Source organism: Lemur catta, chromosome 7 (genome assembly GCF_020740605.2).
Source record: "Lemur catta isolate mLemCat1 chromosome 7, mLemCat1.pri, whole genome shotgun sequence".
NCBI lineage: Eukaryota > Metazoa > Chordata > Mammalia > Primates > Lemuridae > Lemur > Lemur catta.
Window position 1 is genome coordinate 19662139 of NC_059134.1, and position 24476 is coordinate 19686614.

At 51.3% G+C, this 24476-nt stretch overlaps 1 protein-coding gene across 1 annotated transcript in view; it reads right to left on the minus strand.

Annotated features, from left to right (window-relative positions):
• The window catches only part of GRIK4 (glutamate ionotropic receptor kainate type subunit 4), a 295913-nt gene that overhangs the window by 89758 nt on the left and 181679 nt on the right, over positions 1-24476 (minus strand). The window contains exons 8-9 of the mRNA XM_045555389.1: positions 14867-15019; positions 13885-13989 (exon numbers count right to left, since the gene is read on the minus strand). Coding sequence (XP_045411345.1) covers positions 13885-13989; positions 14867-15019 — 258 coding nt within the window. The remainder of the gene's footprint in view (positions 1-13884; positions 13990-14866; positions 15020-24476) is intronic.

Below are 24476 nucleotides of genomic sequence, written 5' to 3' on the forward strand. Positions count from 1 at the left end.
TACTTGTTGGAGAATACAGCCCGAAGGGAGTCAGTTAAAAGAGCCCATAGGAGTGATCCTGGCCAGGACCCAGTGTGGTTGCTCAGGAGCCTGGCACAAGGGGATGCAGAAGGCACCAGAAGACCCACGTTTACTCTCTTCCTGTGTTATGCATAAGCTGTATGACCGTGGGTAAGACACTTCACCTCTCTGAACCTTCTTCATCTGCAAAATGGCAATAAACGAACCTACCTTCCCATAGCACAGCACTGTTGCTGATGAGCAACTGAGACGACACATCTGATGGCTTTTGACAAGCCATAGTGAGCCATGGGGATGTAAGATAACAGAGCCACTGCGTATCTGGTGGGAATACAGCTGACCAAAGGTGGGAGAGTTGGGTTCAAGTTCTACCCTGCCACTTACTGTGTGGCCCTGGGAAGTCGATTTTGCTACCTACAAGACAAAGGCAGTCTCCCTCCCCCTTTCTCCTCATTGGGATGGTCTGAGGCAACCACAGATGTGACCGAAGTTTAAAGGCCTATCCAACTGCAAGCTCTTTCTATTCCAGACCCCGAGCCTGTTCTCCAGGGCCATCCAAAGTTGGATGAACCATAACCAATGACCTTTTTTGCTTTTTTTAACCTCAGATTCAGGGTTCTAAGTTGAAGTTCTCATTAGGAAGGACACATTAGTGTCACCCTGAGCGCACAGAAGTGATTTTGACATATGGGCAGGAAAAATGATGTTCGGCTGTGAAACACTATGGCCAGAGATCCCAGGAATAAACTGAGATTCAGTTAGTGTTTCAAAGTCTCTCACAGTGTAGGTCTGCACCTTGATACAAAACCAACTAGAAAGGCTTGTAACATAAGCCTCCATGGTGAATACCCTGCCATGAAGGTATAAAGGTTTACTGCACTTAAATCCAATATCTCCAGTCATACAAGTTTATTTTACATGGGAGACTGGGGCATGAGGGAGCAAGAGCCCAACTCAGTGCTGGAGGGGTGATCTGGGGAGCAAAGGAGTTGCTGAAGTTGCCACAGACCCCGTTCTCCCAGCCAGAGGAGCCATCAGGTATGTGCTTGAGCCCAGAACGCTGTGAAAAATCAGGATCCAAAGACAGCAATGGCAACTGCCAAAGGTAAGAGATCAAAGACAAGTCCAGGGAAAGCTGGGAAGACCCCACATCAACTGACCCCGACCTGGGATTTATTAAGCCTGCAACTCAGTGGGTCAAAGGCAGTGTTTTGTTAAACTGTAGCTTGCAGTCCATTAGTGGAATCAATTTAGTGGGTCAAGACCTGCATTTTAAAAAGCAAATTTATGTCTAGGATAGATCAGAGTACAATACACATAGCAGGGGTAACTATTGTTTCAAAAGCTTTGGTTCCAGTTGCGTATAGGTGAGTGTTTATCCACATCTTGAATTGCAACCTAAATGTAAGTCATGCTCAAAAAGTGTGCAGTGCCTGGCACGAGGGATCTGGACACCTCTACCGTTCACTACTCTATCATCAGCCCTCAGCAGAGTACTCCGAACATAACTGATGCTCAAAAAATATATTTTTTGGCATCAATGAACTCCTAGTCCTGGTCACTTGTAGCTAAAGAACTTAACTACATTATAAGGAAATTATATAAGCTAATACTTTTGAACACTGACACATGCCCAGTACTAGACTAAATGCTTTACATGTGCTATCTCATTTAATCTTCCCAACCACACTCTAAGGAAAGTGCTGCTATCATCCCTGTTTTACGCTTGTAATCATATAATTATTTAAGTAATTATTGGCTTAAAGCTCATCTTCTCCACTAGATAATTCATTCCATGAGTGACAAGACTCAGTCTTGTTCACCATCACATCCCCAATGCCTAGCATGGCATCGGCACTTGCTAAATATTTGGCAACTGCATGAATAAGTTCCCCTTTGGGGCTCCAGCTCCCAGGACAGCATCTGGCCTGTGATGGGTGCTCAATAAATATCTATTGAATTGAATTATGGAATTCCTTTGGGCAAGTCACTTCTTTTTATTCTTCAGTTATATTACCTATAAAAGAAGGACATAGGCTAGTCCTTTTAAGCTCAAACAGGAATTCCGGAAAATCCTGGGTATATTTATTAAATGGTATAGTTTTTCAAAGTGCCTTGAGGCAGAGCCTAGGAGAGACAGTCCTAAGAGGGGCGACCCTAAACGGGCTCAGACAGGTGCCTGCAGGAAGCCACTGGCAGCACAGCTGCCCAGACGTGAGGGTGAGGCAGGGGCCACTAAGTGAGGGATGCAAGGAAGGCCCCTCTCCAACCTGCCACAAAACAGCCCTCGCTGAGCCCCACAAAGTGAACGCAGTCATGGGAAAGACGGAATAGATGTGTGGACCCAAGAAACACAACTAAGGACAAAAGGAAGAGGCTTCAGAAAGAAAATCTTCTGCCAGATAGATGGAGGAACTTTCTAACAGTGAGAGCTTTCCAAGATGGAATATGCTGTCCTTTTAGGTAATAAGTTCCCCAACACTGGAGGCATTCAAACACAGACTCTACTTCATGAGAACGCATTTGCAGGAATCCAAGCAGCTGATTAGAGCACAGGTCTAGAGGACCTTTATTATTCCTTTTGGCCCCAGGAGTGTAGGATCTAGGCTCCACTTCTACATCAGGGGAACCAGGAGGAAGGCAGGGCAGCACGGGACACAGGAGGTCCTTGGACACTGTGAGAAAATAGGAGAGCAGGAGTATGGGGCAGGGAACGCAGAGAGAAAAGGCCACCGTAGGAAAACCTCACTCCTACGTCTGCTCACTCCTGGTCCTCTCCCCTGGCTGAACCTCATTACAGTTGATTCTCATTATTCTCGGCAGTTCTGTTCTATGAAGTTGGCACAAACACTGAATTGGGAAATTCTGAACCTTTGCTCCTGGAGGAAATACAGGGTTAGGTTCCTGTGAGGCTCCAGTCACAACCTGTTCATCAGCCAATCAACACATAACTTTGTTTCATGTGCGTTTCTGTTTACAGACACCTCATTTAATATATATTGTTGATTCAATAACATTGAACCACAGCACTCTAACCCATGCCTGAATAAAGCTTATCTAATGCAAGTACTTTCTCTGCAAGGCACGTCAGAGCTTTCTCGTGCATGGGAACACTGGACAGTACTTCAGCACCATGCTTGAGGATCATCTTACACAGAAAAATGGCCAAGAAAAAGCACAAAAATGCAAAAGAGATGGCACACTGACTAGACCGTGAGGGGGACACTCGGTTACAATATGAGCTGAACCAGGAAGGCAGAGTGTGGCCTTGTTTAGCTTCAGCAGGAAACATGCACGCTGGGGAGACTCGAATTTTTTGCCGCTCTGTGCATGTCTGTGAACCCACTGTGAGCACTGATTTTTAGGGTTACAAATAGACTTTAGCAAGGAGTCAAATCTGCAAATACAGAATCCACAAATAATGAGGATCAACTGTACTTGTCTGAACATGAATGTCTGGCTTCTGCCAAGATGTGCTCAGACTTCCATCCCTAAACCCGAACCTCTGGGATGGGAAGCAGAATTTGATCTAGCCCTTCCCACTCCTCCTGCCAAAGAGAACACAGCCACACTGGCTGTTCCCAGAGAATCCAGTGACAGAGAAAATACTACGTAGGGTGGGAGTGGAGCTCAGCCCACCCCAGTCGGCTCTGACTAAAAATGCCACCCTCACTGATGCTCTCCAGGATTTAGAGGACTCCCCACCCAGCTCAGAGTTTCAGAAGTTAAATTTTCCAGACTAGGGCTGTGAGGATGCTCAGATCTCTTTTCTTTTTGGACAAAAGTACTATATGAGTTTAATTATTTCTTTTGCCTATACCATAACTTCCTCTCTTTTTTTTTTTCACAGACTCTCTTCTAAACATTTTGGGGGATGATCAAATTGGCCTTCTGGAAATTGACATGTGGTGAGTGCATGGCGGAGTCCCTAAATAGGAAGACTCCTCTGCATATCCCTCTCCCACCTCCAGGAAGCTTCGCAGTGTTTCGAATTAGCTGCTAAGGAGAGGCTTTATCAGAGAGCTCAGGCACGCTGGAGATTTCTCATCTTCCAAGAAAATGACTGCCAAGAACATGACACCGTCAGGGCACGCCTGGCTTCATTTGTTCAGCTCACAAATGTAGAGACGTGTTTGGGGAAAGCAGTGGTACTAGTGACATAACTTTGAGCTCTGAGTGGCAGGTGCCAATTAAACTAGTGGTTTTGATGAAGCATCGGAGCTGAAGGAACCTGGTCACTCGCCGTCCTTCAGAAACGCAGGACACTGGAGTGAGTAGAATGCTGGCGGGCAGGGGAGGGTGTGACTTCTGAGTTTTGGGGGATGGGCTGAGGGTGGCCTATCCCTACCCCTTGCAGCAAGCAGGCTCCCGGAGGGGCAGCTAGCATATGCCTGGGCCTTCCTGGGCTCTGGGGAGATGGGGAAGTTTTAGTTTGGGGTGTTAGCAGCTCTTGTCTGAGCAGTGCCATGCCAGGCAGGCCTCTGAGGTGCTGTGGACTCTCTCAGGAGTGGAGCTGCAGCTTCCGGTTCTCTCGGCTTCACACCCACCCAGAGCCACTGCCAGGGGGGATGGGTAAGGCTGTCACATTACGGAGCAGAGAAGGGACAGAGGAAGGAGAGAGGCAGGGGTGGGGGAGGGCTGTGGGGAGGCTGTTCTTAAGTTGGGAGGGACCTGATGCCAGTTTATCTGCGCCAAGCTAACCCTAACCAGCTGGTCTTCACAGCCCTGTCGCGGTTAGGGCAGGAATGACCCGAGCACCTCTCTCGTCCTTGCATTGTTCTGTCTGCCCTGAGCCAGGCTAGAAGCAAGATTCCAGGAATGCTGCACACAAAGAGAGATATATAGACAGACAGCTCCCTGTGAGATGACAGAACTAAAATTTTCACAATACAGTACCATCCTCAAAGCACAGCTATAAACAATGTTTCATTTTGTTCTCACAATAATTTTAGGATGCACACAAAGCAGATATTTTTATGATCATCATCCCTACTTTACTGAGGAGGAAATTAAGGAAGACGATGCTAGAAACTGCGAGGGCCGCGATTCCACCCTGAGCCTCTAGCCACTCAGCCTGACACGCTCTTTCCGCTGCCCGAGGCTGCCTGCCCTGCACACAGCTGCCTCTCACCTCCCTGCATCGTCTTCCTGCTCCCCCCACAGCCCGCACCCCTGGCCCCTGCCTGCCCCCTCTCCCATCCAGGCTGGCTGATGCAGGCTGCTTCCTGAGACTGAATTAGCAGCCCCGCCTCTTCCAGCTCCTCTAGGCATGAGCTGGCTGAAGAGGCGCAGAGAGGAGTCACTGGGAACTGGCAGCCTTCCCCGGGCTGAGCTCAGGCAGAAGCGTGATCGGGCACATTACAAGAAAGACGTTTAAAATGCAGCAGCACTTTAAAACCCTGCTCCTCTGCCCAAAAGCAGCCCCCGGTTCGAAAATTTAAGTAGCTCTAATTTGTTTGCTGGCTGATGTGTGAATAAGCTTCTGCAGTCAGTGAATTTTCCATCAAAGCTGATAAGCAGGAAGTCCCCGAGCTTTGGGAGAATGAACCAGACATGCATGGGCCAGGGAGGCCGGAGAGAGACAAAGCCCTTCAGGTTACGGCCTTCCAAAGCCAGCTCATCTGCCCCTTGACGGTGGTCCTCGGGGTGGGCAGGAGAGCCTGAGTCACTCATAGAGGAAGGTATTTTAAGAGGCTTTTTAATGAAATAGAGAAGTACTGCTCTTAGGGGACAGAAAACGGGAAGGGAGAAAGGTGTCAGTATTAGATTGGCCTTCTATTTTGAATTTTCAAATTCCAGCTGCCAGTGGGGGCTTGTCCTATAAAATCTCTCTTGAACAAGTTGGAGCGCTCCAGAGAACTCTCATGGCAAAATCCTAAGGTCCCCAGGGTTCTGGTGTCCCCACTGGCTGTGAGCTCCTTCGGGCCTGGAGGGCACATCCTGTGTGCCCCCTGCACACCTCTCCAGGCCCAGTGACGTGGGTCCCACACACCCCAGTCCCTCATTCACTCCTGCGTCCACTCTCCAAGCCGGCAGTGGGCACCACTCGCTCTCGGCTGGGTGTCCCCATCCTGGAATGCTACAGGAGAGGCAGGCACTGGATAATATAAACAGAGAGTTTAACCTGCGCCTGCAGGGACTGGGGGGTCAGGGGAGTTTTGGAGATACGAGTAGGAGCAGCCAGGTGAGCAATGGGGGTGGGCACAGAAACCTGTGCGTGGGTGCACAGGCACGGGCTGGTGAGACAGCCTCGCATGTCCAAGGCCGATACGCCGTCTGGCATCACTGGGGCAGAGTGTCTGAGGGGCGAACGCAGGACAGAGGCTCAAAGGTAGGCAGCCCCCAGCACGTGTCCCCCTGAGAGCAAACGGGGGCCACCGAGGGGTTTTAAGCCCAGGAATGATGCTCTCACAGACGCATTCTCTGGTGGGGAAGTTGGACTAGCTGGCCTCCAGCTCTAAGAACTCATGATATTCTATGAGATGTTGTCAACTGTTTTAAACCTCATGCCAATTCCCCTTCTCCCGACTCCTTAATTAAAAGGAAGAAATAAGTGACTTCTCAGTAACCTTCAAAGCAGCCTCCAAACCACCCATCTCTTCCTCTACTCCCTCCACCCGGATCTGCCGCCTCCGACTTTCTTCATCAAAGGTAGAGTCGCTCCCACCGGTCTGGGGGAACTGCCCGCCCAGCAGCCTCCCCGGCTGGCCCACTGAGCGCTGTCCCCCAGCTGAGGAGCTGGCACTCTGGCTGCTGATTCCCAGCAATCAACCCCACCCCCGCTCCAGCACTCCGAGCCAGGTCCCGGCAGGCAGAAGCTTCAAAGGATCTGCATATTTATGGTAAACTCCTTCCTCAAATCGAAAATGTATTAGACAGTAGCAATCACGGTATTCTCCGAGCCGCTTCCCCCACCGGCAACCTGTCTGAGCCTTAATAGTGCTTCTCCTTAGCGCACGCAGATGAGACTGGAGCTACTACGGTGGCTGGAGGCAAGGGCACAGATGCCGGCAGGACCTCTCCAGGGACAGCACAACGCCCTGCTCACTATTCCTCCGCGCCATGCGAACGCCGTGTCAGTGCAGAATCTCATCTGGCAGGCAGAGTGTTCTTACGGTTTTCTGTTATCCTATGTACAATGTTTGCTTCTGAGATGGGGGAAGGGGTCTGGAGGTGGGGACAGGAGTGGATCCCACCAGCAGGTCTGCTAAAATTGCCATCAGAGCAACAGAAGTAGTTTCCTGGGGTTCCCAGCTGCTGAAGACCACGATAAGAAATGCGGCTGCTTTTCCAGCACTCCGGGTGCCAGCAAAGCAAGAGCTGCCGCTGCCAGCGCTGGAGGAGCCTGACTCCCCCGGCAAGGGGCAGAGCTGCCTCTGCGTGGGCTTCTGTCAGGGAAGATGCAGGAGAGGAGATTAAAGGAAGGCAGCCTGACCTCCTAGCAACGGGTGGGGGCCTTGCAGGAACTTCAGGAGGCTGGAGATGGATTCTGTGAGCCTTCTAGAGCCGCAGTTCCCAACCCCCGAGCCACGGCCCGGTGCTGGTCTGTGGCCCGTTAGGAAACAGGCACACATCACTGCCTGAGCTCCATACCCGCCCCAGGACACCCCCTGCCCCTGGTCCATGGAAAAATTGCCCTCCATGAAACCAGTCCCTGGTGCCAAAAGGGTTGAGGACACTGAATCCCTGAGTTTTAGTTTGCAAGGGTGACTCAGAAAAGCCATCTCATCCATCCTCCTGCCTCTGGTCAGAACTGCACTAAAATCATTCCAGAGAACCAGACCCTTGAAAGCTGAGGTTAGATCAGTTCTGGAAAACAAAATATGGCCACCGGCTCACTCACAAGGCTTCTTACTGGCCCGTTTCTGGCCGGCCCTGCCAGTTTCTCCATCTCCATAGGAACAGAGTGAAATAAATCAGCGGTCCAAGGAAAGCATGGCTCAAGCCTAGTTTGTACAAAAAGTTCATGTGAAAAGAACCCTGTGTATTTGATGGGGAAGGAGGCGAGGGGAATAACTGATTGATCCCGGGGCCCAGAGTTCAGAATGAATAGAACATTTGAAAACAAATTCCTGTAAGCAAGCTAATGCAGCAAACAGAAATTTAGTGTTCAGTTTGAGGAAACTGAGGATCCTGCAGTGTTCTCAGCTCTGTGCTGTTCAGCCCATCTGGATCACGTTGCCTTGTGTTTCCACAGACATCCAGACAAACCCAAAAGCATCGGTGGGGAGAGATTTGGAAGATGTGTCACATTGGGAATAGCTACGGGCCACTGCTTGGGGAAGGAAAAAATAGAGGGGCCAGGACAACTCCAGCACTGTAGAGTCAGCTGCAAATTTTGCTGTCCCCTAAATATTATGAGCTCTTGAAGGGACCACAACTCATTTTTCTTGCATTCCCAGCCCTTGACACAGAGAAGGTGCTCAAAAATTTTATGCTAAATTCAGGAATGAAAGAATGAATGAATGATGTAAAATCAAACTATTTTTAGATATTTGAGGAGCTAGTAAGAAAGAGAAAGCAGACTATTCTGAGTTGCGCCCTGGGGCAGAATTAGGAGGCAGATTTTGACTTAGTGCCTCGAAGGATTTGGAATGTGTCCCTTGAGAGGTGGTGAATTCCCCAACCCAGGACATGCTCAGGGAGACGCTGGGTGGCTGTGTCCCTCAGGGGCATGGTGGAGAACATTCTTGTACCGGGTTAGAGGATTAAATGAGAGGCCTGAAGGTCTCCACCAACATGTTCTGGGGCAAATTTGCATAGTGGAAAGACCTTGGACTTTGAAGACAGCCAGATCCAGCTCAGTTCTGAAGTCTGGCACTCCCTGGCTGTGTGAATGTGGATACAATACTGTATCTCTCTGTCTCAGTTTCTTTGCCTACAAGATGAGAGAATAGCTTTCATGCAGGGTTGATAAAAGGATGAGAAATTTTAAATACATATATACACACTCGGCATAGTACATCACGTAGGCGACAATAAATGTTAGCTATTATGATTATGTCAGTAGAGCCAGCTTTCTATGTAATCACAGGCAAGCACCAGAGTGTGCCTTGCGAGTCTAGTTTCAACAATCCTTGGGTTCAGCCAGATGAATTGTTGAGGGGTTTCCATCTTCATTGCTCAGAGAGAGAAAACTGAGTTATCCCCATTGTGATATACAATTAGCCAATAGAAAAAGTTGAGAGCCGCATCTTTAACTGGGGATGTCAAACCTCGAAGGCTTAATTAGAGCCTGTTAAGCCATTTCCGATCCTCAGATGAAAGGTGTGCTCATCTTATTACAGCGCTAACAAAGTCGCTCCGGGGCTGCTCAGAATCTCTGATCTTTAGACCAAGTTAAATGAAAAAAATTAAGGGCCTTCTAATGCTATGCTTCTTTTTTTCCTAGCCTCTTTCAAGGAGGATTTCTCCCAAATCAGGAAGGAAGACTATACTTTCCTAATGCTACCCAGGGCATCTTCTGGGGGATGAGAAGGGAGAATATGGGGTGGAGAATGGAAATCTCACACAGGCAAAAACTGGGGGATGGAGCTGACATGGTACTGTGCACTTTTGTACTCACAAATAAATAATTGGGAGAGATGGTCCAGGTTCGGAAATGTCACTTACAGGATACAATAGGGTATATTTTCCGCCACACAGTCTGCAGTGGAAGTTCCAGAGAGTCCCAAGATGGAAAACCCTCTCCAAACAGAATCAAAATAGTAATTTTTTAAATGGTAAAAAAAAATAGCCCTGAATTCTAAAAGACTATTTTTAAAATGGTAATAATCCTTTAATCAGCCACCGGCAGAGAATGTGGTATTTGGTTCAGACATTTTACCAATTACAACCCACTGGGTCCCTGCGTGGTGCTTTCTAAATAATCAAACCCAGCTCTTAATAGTCACTCACCCAGACGGGGAAGAGAGAGAACAAAACCGGAGCCAAATGAGAAGACGCCATTACTAAAGAAAGCCCAGCCCAGGTCACAGGAGCCAGGAGCCATCCTGGTGTGCAGCAGGTGGCAGCAAACCAACAGGCCTGGGTAAAAGTGTTTTGATTTGGGGGTTTAGGGTTTCCAGGAAAGTGAGGAACAGCCAAGAGTGGGAGACCCAAGAGCATGGGCTTTGGAGTTGGACAGACCTGAGCAGAAATTCCAGCTCTGTCTGAAGTCCGCCCTAACAGTAGGACTAGGGCCAAGTTCCTCACCCTCCCTGAGCTTCAGTTTTCTTATCAGCAAAATGGGAATTTATCTACCTTGAAGGGTCATCCTCAAGATTGGAAGTGATTTGTCCCAAGTGCCCACATGCTGTCTGGTATGCAAAAGGTACCCAAAAGATGTTATTTCCTTTGTTCCTTGCCCTTTTCCTCTCCCCTGCCAGCCTCACCTTGGATGGAACTGGGAGAATACTGAAGCAGAGATGCTGACATTCCTCCCACCCCAGAAGAGAAGCCCAATTAATTAGCACTCCCTAAACCATTTCTTCATCCTGTAAGGGGAAGGACACCAGTCAAGAGGCAAAGATTGGGCGGTGATTGGGAAGGGACCTGGGGACCAGCGCTGCAAAGCTACCTCTGCGCCCAGGACACATCACATGCAGTTTTCACTGGGTACTCATGGCACCTGCACCAGACAGGAAAGCAGCAGGACTCTCACCAGATTTGTTGAAGAAAAATGGGTAATAAAGAGGATAATTGCCATCTACTCCATAAGTCCAATCAGGAGTGTTTGTCCCTTAGGGTAGCTGAAGGTCAAAAACACCATCCTATTAACGGTCATTCCTGCAGCAGACGCCATTCAACATTAGCTCAAAAAGATGGGAGTGGGATGCAGGGAGGCCAAGAAAAAATTCTATGCATAAATGCTGCAGTTCACTAACACTCATCTACTAGGGCAGTGATTGTCAGAGGGTAGTCTGTGGGCTACACGCATTATAATCATCTATCTCGTTGCTAGTTGAAAATATGCAGATTCCTGGAATGCAGCCAGTTCGACTATATCAGAATTTTTATCTGTGGGGCCTGGGTATGTACAATTTAAAACAAGCACCCTCAGTCATTCTCTTTCAAATGCGTACCTATGTTTGAGAAGCCTGCCCTGGTACCACCAATGGGTGCTGTGGATGTAGAAGCCGTAGCCCCTTTTAGGATGCTTCGGGGCTGAATCCCTTCCTGGCCCGGGCTGGGGTGAAAGATGGGCCCTGGAGGCTGGTGATGCTGTTTCTTAATGACTCAGGCAATTCGGTGGCCTCACAGCTGGCACAAGGCAGCCTGAGTGGCAGCTGCTGGAAATGCGGAATTAAGGTAAAGAGGTACTCGGAGCCTAATCAGCTGTCATTCAAGTGGAGGGCAGGATCAGGGCCACCAGCAGGCTGGGCCACTGCAGGTGTGTCTTGATGGAGGGGTGCTGGAAGGGGGCTCTTTCCGGGGGCACGCATAAGGCAAGGGACTTTTTCAAAGCCTGAGGTTGGGCTTCCTAGGGAGTGGGTCTGGGCTTGGCTGGAGCATTATGTCCTCCTAACTGCTCACCCCATCACCACCTCCACTCCCCTGTTGCTTTCCCCGTTTTCTTTTGTCCTCAGAGCACTTTTCACTACTCACACTATGTTACACATGCATTTGTTTGCCTACTGTCTGTCCCCCGCTAGAATACAGGCTCCACAAATACACGCTTTCTCCATTTTTAAAAACCTGTACCTAGAAGGGAGCCTGGCATATAACAAGCACTCGACAAAGATTTCTTGAAAGAATGAATGAGTGTTCTTCCCTTCACATTCCCCAAGGATACTGGGGCTCGGGGAAAAGTCTGCCTGACAATTTCCCCACAGGCTGGCAGCTTCACTTGTTCCAGGCATTATGAGCCCAAGGGCACAATCTGAGTTTAATAACCCAAATTTACACTTGCCGTCTTCTCTGCCAGCCTTCCTCTCCACACTGTGAGCTCTCTCTTAGCACAGGGCCCGGGACTTTTTCAGCTTTGTTCCCCCCTGGCCCAGCACAGTGCCTGACACACAGTACGTGCTCAATAAATGATTTATTATTAACAGATAAATGAAATGCCACTTTGGGATATGCTATCCCCATAGTTTCTGGCTGACTACCTAACCCTGACACCATCTGAGAAGTTATGAAAAATGATAGCTATTGTCATGGCTACAGACAGCTCTGGCCCACAGCTGTGAGGAGTTGTTGACAGCGTCGGCACCTGGACCCAAGGTTCCTCTCTCTGTCTGGGACTCTTTCTTCTTACTGTATTGTCTTCCAAGAAAGGTGAGCTAGTCCTGTGGCCCAGCGTAACCACTGGCCTCCTGGAAAGGACTCCACTGGGCCTTGTAAGAAAGGCTGATTGGAGCCTCTCAGATGCGGGGACAGGGTAGTGGGAAGCCATGTGACAGGACCTCCCAGGTGTTGGGTTCCATCACAGTCACCTTGATGCCTGATGACTGCATCTGTTCCTGGGCTCTATCTCAGGCCTACTCGATCAGACCCCTGTGAGGTGTAGTCTATAAAAATCTGCATTTCAACAAATTACCAAGGTGATTCTGATGCACAATTTGCCATAATGAGAGGTAGATGTACTGGGGTTCAAAACCAGTTCTGTCAATACTAATTGCTCAAGGACAAGTCAGGCAATCTCTCTGAGCCTCAGTTTCCTCAAGTGTAAAATGAGGATTAATAAATAGTGCCTATTTTGTAGGGTTAAATGAGAAAATACATATGACACTCTGAACATGGTATAAAGGCCCATGGTAAGTGCTTAAATGGAAGCTGGCCAGGCACGGTGGCTCGTGCCTGTAATCCTAGCACTTTGGGAGGCTGAGGCAGGAGGATCGCTTCAGCCCAGAGTTGGAGGCTCCAGTGAGCTATCACGATGCCACTGCACTCCAGCCTGGGCAACAGAGCAAGACCCTGTCTCAAAAATTAAATTAAATTAAATTAAAAAAATAAATGGAAGCTGCTGTGATGATGGTGATGGTAGTGGTAGTGGTGGTGATGATAATGACGATGATGATGATGCTTCATAATCTCCTGGAAAAGGCGATTGTGCAGCCCCTCGGTGGTGCGCTCCCTTGTTCAGCCACTCAGACAGTCAAGGGGCCCCTCACTCTGCCTGCTTCCTGCTGGGCTGAGTGCCTGGCTTCCCACTTACCAGCCTCCTCCAAGGTTGGAGAAAGGCTAGGCGAATGCCAGGGAGTGGATTATTAGGGCGACGGCGAAGGTGGGAGACTTTCAAAGGGACATTTGGAGTGGCTGTCAGATCCCGGTTTCCTCTGATGGAAGACGACAGGAGAAAAGGAGAATGAGGTTAATGGAGAAGAATGAGGAAAAGAGCAGGGAGCTGAGAGGAGCCAGGAGGGACAGAGCATCCTGAGACGATGGAGCAGACAGGTAGCAGACGGGAGGGCGGGTGTGACTGGCACGGGGCCTGGGGGCTGAGGGTTGGTCAGAGACGAGCTGGCAGGAGGGAACCAGCCTGCGTGCCAGTGCCGGAGGGCTTCCTCAGCCCACATGGGATCCAGTTTGGCCTCCCCAGCAGGCTGCCTGGAGTCTAACACAGGTTCCGGGGTTAGGGTGAGACTCAACGGATAGAACAATCCAAAAAAGTAGACAAGGCCTGAGAATTCCTTCCTCCCCTGAGACTCCCTCGCCTCCCCTTCGCCCCACAAAGCATGGGTGGGGCACAGTCCCCGGCCCACGCTGGCTGCTCGGGCGGCAGGAAGGGGCAGGCCAGGAACCTTGCGCAGGATGCAGGATATCTGGGGGATAACCGAGAGCAAGAGGCCATCCTGGGCGCCGAGGAGTCAAAGGAGTGTGCTGGGAACAGAGAACGGAACGGAGCGGAGGGATCTGCCATCACGGCGGCACAGCCAGGCTTACCTGCCGAAAACCGTTCCTCGTGAACTGTAAGATTTTCAAGGCATAGTTGGACCTCTGGCCTTTGCTGTTGAATTCAATGTGGCCGGTGAGACCTTCCAATTCTACCTGTCCAAGAGAGAGTGAGTTACAGCACCAAAGGGGCCCCGGGTTCCGCGTGGCTCCGAGCAAGCGTTCCACACGGGGGCTCCTGATGATGCCCAAGGCAGGGGAAGCCATGGAGAGCCGTTCTCCTGCCCACCTCCCACGACAGCATCTGGAGATGACAAATGTGATGTCTCTGGAGACAATTCAGACTTGGCTGGGGCCGGAGGAGAAAGATGCCCCACACCCAGTAACCCCCTACCCACTGCACAAACCAGCACAGGCATGATGCTAACTTGAGCTCAGATTCCCCTCCGCCCCGGCTCCAGGCTGCAATAGCACTTATGCCCTTTGGGCAGCTGCTCGCCCAGCCCCAGGCCTGCGAGAAGCCAGGATGAGCCTACATTTGACTCTAAATGCAGAAACCCAAGATACTCGGCACCAGGCTTCTCTGACAAGAGACACGTTCTTCATGGGGTGGAGATTCACATCCACCCAGCAGAGGAGGCACAGCTGGGCAGGAGAACGCTGGGAAAACTCAGCCCCAGGCTGGAAGTCCCAAGCATGCAACTCCTGGAGGGATCCGTCCCTGGCAGCACTGCCCTTCCCCCGCGGTGCGGAGCTTTGCTGGGACCACCGCTGAGCAGAGGGGCCCGTTAATAGCGTGAGGCTCAAGGCCCTTTACTTTCTGAGCAAACTTCCATGGATTCCCAGGGGCTATTAGGGATTAGGGAAAAACTGTGACCCATGATCCAGTGACCGGGGCCACCGCAGATCACTGACTGATCTGGGGCTGTGATCTACCAGGGAAGCTTGGAGTTGAGGGGTTCTCGCTCCCTGAACCGAGTGTCCCACCCCGTCAGGCTGGGCGTGGCCGGGCAGGGCCACCGGCGCTCCTCACCATGCGCAGGTAGTTCATGAGGCTGGTGCCATGCTGCCAGATCTGCGCCGAGCCGCAGGACAGGGGCTTCACGCCGATCTCCTGGCTCCGGTTCAGCTCCTGCACCGCGGTCACCACCGCGTAGACGGCATCGAACAGCAGGGCGGAGGAGAGCTGGGAAAGGCCAGGGAGCGGGCAGAGCCAGGAAGCGATGGGGGATAGAGGAAGGGAGGGAGGGAGAGGGAAGAACAAGAGGGATGAAGGAGGAAAAGAGAGAGGAGAAGAAAAGGGAAGTAAGGGTCACCTTGGCCCACCTCCTGTCTCTGGGCCAGTCCCACCTCTGCTAATAGTCAGGGTGCTCACCCAAGGCAGACCACGGTGGCAAAGGCTTCCCTGGGACTGAACCATCAAGCTACCCCTTTGGGTCCCAAATGACTTCAAGGGCATCCTTTTCTCTCCTTGCCCCAGGGAAACAAGCAACTTCCACTGCTCCCAGGAATCCCCAAAAGGGGGCAGGGCTGCCTATCTCAGGAAGAGGGAAGGGACCTGGCCGCTCCCTCAGATTTGCCCATTCTGCGGGTCTCCCCTGAAGGTCACTTCCTCCTGGAAGGCCCCATGATATCGCTTCTTCCTATGTGTACCTACTGTCAAAGTCTACTTTGTGCTGTTTAACGTGATGAGTACGTATGAAGCACGTGGCAAGTTCAAAGCTCAAAGACGAGCAAGACCCTATTCCTGGGATGGAGTGTAGTGGGATGGGGAGGGAGGGGCGAGGACACAGGGCACAGATCAGGGTAACGTGAGACTATGTGAGATGGGCCCACAAAGGTCTGTCGGGGGCAAAGGGGGAGATATCTGGTTGGGCGATCAAGAAAGTATTTCCTGGGGATGTGGCACTGGAACGGAGCACTGAAGGACTTTGGAGATGAGTTATTGGATATGGGGCTGGGGCGCAGTCGGGGAAAGGGGGGAGCTGCAGGGGCAGAGACCAGGACGGGGACAGTGTGGAGCACACCTGGAGGGAGCGACACATCAGACACGTGGGCAGGGGTCAGGGATCATGCCATGGAAGGCCCAACACCAGGGAGGAGGTCAGTGCAGCTGTGTGTCGGTATTTTCATCTTCTCTGTTAAACTACAAGCTCCTCAGGGCAGGGAACATGCAGGACCTTAATCTCCATGTGCTGCACAGCATCTGTCATGGGACCTGACATGCACTTTGCCCCCAGGACATATTTCTTGGCTTGCATTGAATTAACTCCTGGCTGAAAGCTGCCCACTACCCAGTGAGTTAAGGCAATGTTTGCAGCCTTTGGGGAGGGGAAGGCTGAGGTGCCCGGGTGGAGGTGGTAGGAGCAGAAAGACAGAAGACTCTTGTCCTTGGGGAATGTGCAATCTAAGGAGAGAGAATCCTCTCTGTGTTAATGTACACAAGGTCCCTGACAAGAAAAACCTACCGAGTGTAAGTGACTACACGGTCAACACTGTACTGGGGCCCTGGAGTGGGGGGCCAGGAAGGCAGGCGGAGCCTCCTGGGAGGAGTGCTGTTGGGGGGCGAGAAGTCTGCCATCACAAAGCAAGTTCCTCCACTGACACATGACATTCCACCACTGGCAACTCAACACTGCCCCTTCCAAGCCTCCCCTTTCTACTGAAGTCACCCTTGTGAGGGGTTGCTAGAGCACTGTCCCACGTCACAGACTTCTTACAACCTGCCTTTTTCCTGGCCAGGCCTTGGGACACTGGCCCCTCCACGGTCGGAGGGAGCAATGCCACATGGGGTATTTTCAAGCTCTCCAGACAGAGCGTGAGCAGCGTGAGACAGCAAGGTGCAGAGTGAAGCAGTTGAAGGCGCGAACACCAAACCCAGGGTCTGGATCCCGGTCCCTCATTTATGTGCTGAGCGACCCTGGGCGTGTCACTAAACCTCTCCATGTGAGCAATGATCCCCGTATCTGTAAAAGAGAAGCAGCGGTCCCTGCCTCCCCAGTCTGTCAAAATCCTGTGTCAACTGTGAGCGTCGGGGGCCAGCATTCCGGAAGGCCGGGGCTGTGCACCCCAGGTCCAGGTGAGGGCAGGTGCTCAGGAAGCAGGCACTGGCTGAACTAAGGCTCCAGGGAGTCGCAAGAATAGGGAGCTTCAAGGGCAGAAGGTGGGCTGGGCGGATCGCCTTGTTTCCTACCCAGTTGGGCCAAGAGGCCTGTGATAGCAACTGGGTGAGCTGACTCTGGATAATCTCCTTTAAAAGGCAATTACAGAGAAAATGAGCCAATAGTTTCTCTGCTCCAGTCCAAGTTCACCTACAAGACAAAACTACCTAGCCAGTGTGTGCTTTCTTCCTCCCTCCCCCTCTCGCTTCTTGTCTCTCTTCCTGCTTTTATTCAGCCCTTACCCTCTGGCAGGTACCCTAGACCTTGACACCTCCCCACTGTCCACAGAGACATCCTGCCAGGCCACTGAGTCCCTCTGCCTGCATCTCCCCTCCTGTCTGTCCCCTGGTCCTAAGGCCACTTGACACCTGCAAACTAAGCAGATGAGGGCATCCACATGCCGCAATAGAGACCAGTGGCAAACTCTGCAGTCCTGCGGAGCCAGGCTGAGCCGGGCTGAGCAGCCCCACTCCAGAACCCCCCATCCATCACCGTCTCTCTCTTCGCCACCCCCTGCCCTTCCCCTGCGCTGCTTGGCTCCTTCTTTATCTGATTCAAGACTCACCTGCTGCACACTCCTCCACAAGCCTACCACCGTCCTTGTCCTTTGCACATAATTCACTTTTCCCTGAGCACATGTGGCTCTTATTAATGGGCCTCTCACATTTCCTTGCCAAAAGGACATACGGAAATTACGAATGCGACAGACTCTGCTTTTCTGGCTTAGACAAACATCTGCCTGAAGGGGAGTTAGTTACCCCAATTGATACTGGCTTCTAGCTCCTTGGGTCTGGCCATTTAAATGACACTGTAAACCAGTTTCTCTCCCTCCTTCACCCTCGCCTCCCAATTAACCTCTCCATTCTAAGACAAACTGCAGAGTGTCTGAACTGGAAGGATCCTAGAAAACAACTAGTCTGACTCTCTTATTTTATGAATGGAGAAACCGAGGCTCAAGGAATTCTCCTCTTGCCCAAGGTCACAAAGGGAGATGCACATGGCCAGGACCGGACGCCCAGCACCCCTTGTCCAGTCTGGAGTCTTCCCCTCTCTGCCTGACAAGGCTCCCTGGGGAAGCCCAGCTTGTCTTTGCTCTATCAGGGGACTCTTGCGCCTAACCCCAGGACAACTTGGGACAATCTTTTGGATTATTGTTACTCAACAGCAGACAGGAGTGTGGGACTCTTGGGCCAGGGCTGGGGACAGGAGGGCTGGTGGGCAGACTTCTCTAACGTCCACTGTGCCTCTTGGCCTGACTGGTTATTTGTCCTCATGGCACCCATCCTCCCCTTCTTCCTCCCATTTCATTTAGGCATCCCCCCACCCACCCCCTAAGCTTCCAGGAGTTCAGAGGAGGCCGACCCAGCCCCAGGTCCCAGGTGAGCCTGAGCGGCCCAAGAGCCATCCCATCCCCCCTGCCCCTATGGGATTCAGGACTGGGCAGTGACTCAACTCAGATCAGCGAGACATGCACTGAGGTCTGGAGTGAGGGGGTTGCTTCTCAGGAAAGTTTCCCATCTCCTAAGAGAGACAGTCCTTCTTCCTCCTCTGGACATTTATGCATCTGGTTGTGATGCTTGGAATTGCTGCAACCACCCTGGCTCCAGCCTGAGCATGAAGTTGACACCATGGGCAACAGAGCAGAGATAGAAAAGACCTGGGTCTCTGAACACATCGCTCTGGAATCTTGCTAAGCCATGCAATAGCACATTTCGTTTTTTGCATAAGGCATCCTAATTCAGAGCTCCTGTGGCTGAGAGCCAAGAGCACCCTAACTGGTATTGGGGGCCTGGGGGTCCCTTTCCTCTCACAGGCACTGTTGTACCAAGCCTAGAGAGGCCTGGGCTTCCCCGCTCTCTACAGGCCCCTTCCTCCCCTGGTGAGGGTGTATGCGGGTCCCTGAGAGACCCCCATCGCTGCAGACTTGCAGATGAGGCCCACCACGTCACTTCTCACATCCTCCCACCAAGCCCCAAACTTGTTCCCGCCACATGCTTTTTGCTATTCCCACCCCGTCTGGGGTGCGGTTTTCTTGGCTGACGTGCTCTTATTAGCGTATGATCTAGATGCTGAGAAATCAGTGTGTGTCTGTTCGCAGTGTTCTCTGGCATCTCTAACTCTAGGACCTTAAGATTCTTCAAGTACCTCTGGTGATAACTCCAGCTACAGACACTGAGGGTGGGGAGCGGGTAGGAGGAAAGTCCTCCAGGTTCTGATCTCCTCTCTGCCTATGTGTGGCCTCCAGAGGAGGGACACAGGTGGCATCCCCAGTAGGCTCTGGGCTTCACGGGTCCTCTCTGCGGTTCAGCTTGGGCTGGCCCCAGCCGACACCTCCTAAGCCCCAAACATCTCCTCCCCCAGGGCAGTCTCCCTGCGTCCTCCGTCCATAACCAGGACCGCTCTCTTCCGTGGGCCCCTGGCGATCTGCCCAGGCCTCTCACCTGGCTCCTCCAAACCACTTCTCTGAGAAGTCCCCTCCCATCCCTCACCCCTGTCTGCCTCCCCCAGTCGCCAATCTCCTCCCCTCACCCGATTTCACCTCCGATGGTGTGCGAGCCTGTAATCTCTCTGCCTCATCAATTTTTCCGTCTCGTTCCAGATCTCCATCTCGAAGCATCTTTTTTGCTCTCCTAATTGCTTTCTCTTTCTGCTATTATTTACTCTTTTAGCTCTGGAGAGCAGTTGGGACTGCAGTCAGGGGAAAGCGGGTTCTGTTACAAAAGCCCTCCGTCCACGGCCCATGTCTCCACTTCTGGGCCCCCGTGGGGAGGGAGGTGTCCCTGCGGTTCCATCCCCTTTTCCTCTCTGTCTTTCTGTGGCCTCTGCTCCCCCTCTGTGTGCGTGCGCCTCTTGGTTTTGTCTCCGCTTCTCCTGTCCCTGCCTCTTCTAAATATTAAATTCCCCAAATGGCTCAATCCTCATTTAAAATCCTCTCTTCTTTCTTGGCACCAGAACGTTGCTTGGCAATGAACCCTCGATTCTCTTGTTTTTATATTTTCATTTGGTTCTTCATTGTTATTTTCTTTTGAGCTGTTTGCAAATTGTTTAGGGGAATGAAAGACTCTGTATAAATTAAGATGAATCAATTCTGACTCAGGGAGTTGTGGCTGAGTTCCTTCCTCCTCCCCTGGAGTGGAAATAGGAATATCTTCTAGACACACACCTGTAACCCTCATCGCTCCCCAGGCCTGGGATGACCGGGTTCCTGGGATCCTTTGGATGCCCATTTGTCTCTGAACCTCTGCAGCTTAAACTCTACCCCCACCCCTGTATAATACCAGGACAGGAACCATTAAAATCTCATGGAATAGTTCTTACAATCTGGATTTTATTCAATGAAATAAACACTTAATTACAAACATCTGCTTTAGCCTAAATTCTAATTACTTAATCTAGCCATCTGTAATTTTAATGATTTTCCGAGATTTTCGTTCTTTGCAGTGTGATTAATGGGAACGGCACGTGAAACTAGCGGGTATGTGTCTTCGTTTGCGACACTCCTTCTTCTGCCGCTTGCATTGTCTCAGGCAGAAGCACGTGGGCGCTCGCTGCCAGCCACCTGGCGGGGACAGCCCAGGGGCCAGACTGAGCCTTCTTTTGTGGTTACCTCCCAGTTCAGCCACACCTCTCCGTGCTGCCGCTAGAACTGGGCTCCCTTTCTAGAAAGTTCCACCTGGAATACTGAAGGCCTGACTGGGCAGTTGAGGAAGAGTGGGAGACTCGTACTAAGTCGGGAGAAAAAGGGCAAAGGAAAGAAGAAGATGCCAAGAGTAGATAAAGAATGGGGAAGACCACGTGTAGGAGGGAAAGAGAGACAGAAAAGAGGTTCTGGGAAGAAGAGAAGAGGGCAAAGGAGGGGAGGAAAGGAAAAGAGAGAGTGTCCCCAATGAGGCAGGAGCCGGCTACAGCCTTTCTGGTGAGCTCAGTCGGGGAGACGACACAGGCTGTGTTTTCCTGGAACTGACTCCCTCTCGCTCTCTGCTCCCCAGGACATGCAAGAGCTTGTGCTGGGCTGTTTGTGCTGAGAATTCCCCAGCCCCCAAAGAGACAGGACGAGGCGGTGCTTTTCTGAAGGCAGTTGCTAAAGTGAGAAGCCTTGAGAGGGGTCTGTTGCTATTGTCGCTGCTGTGAGCTTCCTTCCCACACTCTGAGGTGGGAGTGTCTGTAACACCTCCCCTCCCCGCCAGAGGCAGCAGGGACGATGGCTGGAATGTTTCCTGAAACTGAGAGGCAGAAGCAGGCTCCAGCCCAGTGCCACCTAGCTCTTCTGTGCCTCAGTTTCCTCAGTTGTCAGGGAGAGCATGACCACTCTTGACCTTTACGAGGATTCCCTGGGGAGGGGAAGGGGTCAAGGTGGGGTAATTTCGTGGGAAGGGCTGCAGCAGTCTTCAGCCCCGTGCCGACGTGACACCCAACGGGATGAGCACCCCACTCTCCTGAGCAAGAAACAATCCTGGTCCATGTTATTGGCAAGAACACCAGAGGGGCTTGGCTGAGAGAAAGCTGACTGCAGCAGGAGCAGCATCTGTGACCGGCACAGGGACCGCTGCAGGCCTGCAGCACAGTGATCCTCCGCACACCGTCCCCAGACAGCCCCGAGCGGGCACGGCATAGCCTGTCCTCACTCTGGTCCTCCACCCTGGCACAGAGGGCGCTTCAGAGAACGCCCTCACTCACTGAATGCCCCCCAGACATTCTTGGGGAGTGTAAGTTGCTCAGGCCTGGAGAGTCTGGGACTGGACTGGGAAGGAGACACATGAGGTCAGGGTTTCTACCTTTCAGTCTGCCTGGGGCTGCTTCCACGTGACCGGTCGCCCTCCCCAGGCCCACAGAGCGAGTCAGCGCCTGGCCCTGCTCCACCGGAGACGCCGTGGACCTGCCCACCGTGTTGCTCATGGAAAATGAGCGTGAATTATGTGCTTCCTTCTCTTCTGGAAAGCCTTCCCTGACCTCTCCAGGCAGAACCCAGGGCCTTCCCTGTGCCATTTTCCTAGAGGTGGATCCTGCTCCCCGAGCGGTGCACCCCGTGTGGTCTTTCTTCACGTGCGGTCTCTACATGTATGATGGGTCCCGATCCTACACCCCACTGTGCATTCAGGCCTTTTGCCATGTGACCTTGCATTTTTCCCCTATAAAAGGGTACATTTCCTGGCTGTCTGATTTTGAGTTTATCTGTGTGACTCTCTTTGGCCAAAAAGATGAGGGTGTGCCTGTTAAGGGAGCTTAGGACTAAGAGATCTCGTGTGTTTCCATTTGCTTTGCCACCCCTCTGCCATCACCGTGACAACATGTCAGGCTGGCCTGCTGGTCCAGGGAAGGGTGAGAGGCACGTGCAGCAGAGCTGCCCCATGCAGGCCCAGGGCAGGCCAGCCAGCCAGCAGAGCTGCCCAGCTGGGCCAGCTTGGATGTGCTATCCCGAGCTGACCCTCGGACGCATAAGCTATTTAAATGTGTATTGCTGCATGCTAATGAGATCTTGTGGTTTGCATTTATGTCAAAAAAGCTAGCTGATATATTCACTAATGCCTATCCTAGCATCTGGCATATAGGTTCTTATATAAACTTAATGAATAATTGGCCATTGAAGATGGGATCACATCCCACTTCATCTTCATCACAATCCTCTAAGATGGTCAAGCATAATTGGCCCAAAATTATAAAGAATCTGAGGCCCAGAGGGGTTACATCACTACCTAAGATCACACAGCAAGAAAACGGCAAGGCCAGTATTTGATTCCAGGCCCTGTGCCTCCAAGGCCAGCAAGTCTGATGACAGCCAGCACTGGCCTGCAGCTCTCTGAAAGGCACTCCCCTGCCCTCGTGTTGGATCCTTACCAAGGATCCCACCAAGTACCAAGGGCCGCTCACCTGCCTGCTCGTGGCCAATGTGAGCATTAATGCAAGGGCTGAAACCTGCAGAAATAAATTGGAAATAGAGCCTGGGATCTTTTATTTCACTAGGCCATATACCAAATGTGGTGAGGTTGTGCTGGAGAGGAGGAGGCAGATTTTTCCCCTTTTCCTGATTGTGTGCCGTGAGCCTTTCAAGTTCGTCGGCACCTATGAAAACACCGGTGTGATGACTGAAAGAACTGCAGGCTTGGCCGAGAGAACCGGGCTTGTATTGCTGCGGGGGGATGAGTCTGATCCTGCATGTGACACTGTGCTTGAGGATGTCCTTCACTGTCCCTTAGGCCATCTAATGGGGGTGAGGACTCCGTTCCTTCAGATGCCCCTCAAATCCTTCCTGTGGCATTTTACCTCTTTTAGATCTAAAAAAGCTTGCTGGGATGTGGTCCATAAACCGTCCATGAAACTCCATTCTCAAACCCTCTTCTCCTGTCCAGTTCCCTGGATCAAAGCTTCCTGAGTTTTTCATGGGCTCTGATCCCCTCAACTACCCCTTACTTTCTAATACTGCCACCAAGCTACATCATCATAAAGGAACAGAGTTTTGTGAAAGGTCACTTTGTCTCTGCCCTGCCTGCAGCAGGCCCACCCTGGATCACCACATGGGCTAACTATTAATTAGTTGCCCGTGTGTGCAGATGTCTAGACATGCCTCTGCCTCTGGGCATGTCTTATCAGAGACAGGTGTCACTCCTTCGTGAAAAGCCCACTGGACAACTTCCCACTCCGGGGGGTGCCCGATTCCATTGCCATCTCCTAAGCCTAATTCTTTCTCATTTCTCTCTGCCTCCAACTCATCGTTCTACCTGATTCACTCACTCACTCATTCATTCTACAAATAGCTATTGACTACAGTCATGCATTGCTTAATGAAGGGAACAAGTTCTACAAAATGCAGTTAGGCAATTTTGTCATTGTGGGAACATCACAGAGTGCACTTACACAAACCTGGATGATTCAGCGCCTACACACCTAGGCTGGGTGGTACAGCCTATTGCTCCGGGGCCGCACACCTGTACGGCACGCTACTGCGCTGAACACTGTAGGCAACTGTAACACAATGTAAGTATGTGTGTATCTAAACATATCTAACCATAGAAAAGGTACAGTAAAAACACAGTATTAAAGTTTTATGGGACCACCCTCATATAGGTCCCCATAGTCCATCGTTGACTGAAACGTCATTATGCAGCACATGACTGTACTTGTCATTTTGCCAGGCCAATTACAGTACAGCATGGCAAGGAAATCACGGTACCAGAGAGGGGCGAACGGCACAGCGGTTAAAAGTATAAACCGTATGGCCGCATGGCCTGGGTTCCATCCTGGCTCCTCTAATCACCAGTTGTGTGACCCCTGAGCTATTTACTTAGTCTTTCTGGGTCTCAGTTTTATCATCTGTAAAATGGAGACACTGTTACTTCAGAAAGTTGTTCTGAGCATCACATGGCCTGTCTCACGGGGCTTTTAAAAATGAAACAAAGTATGTAACATGGCTGGGACAGGACACAGAAAGACACACAATCCTGGTCTCCTGAGAACCTGCCTTTTAACAAACAGACACAAGCCGGT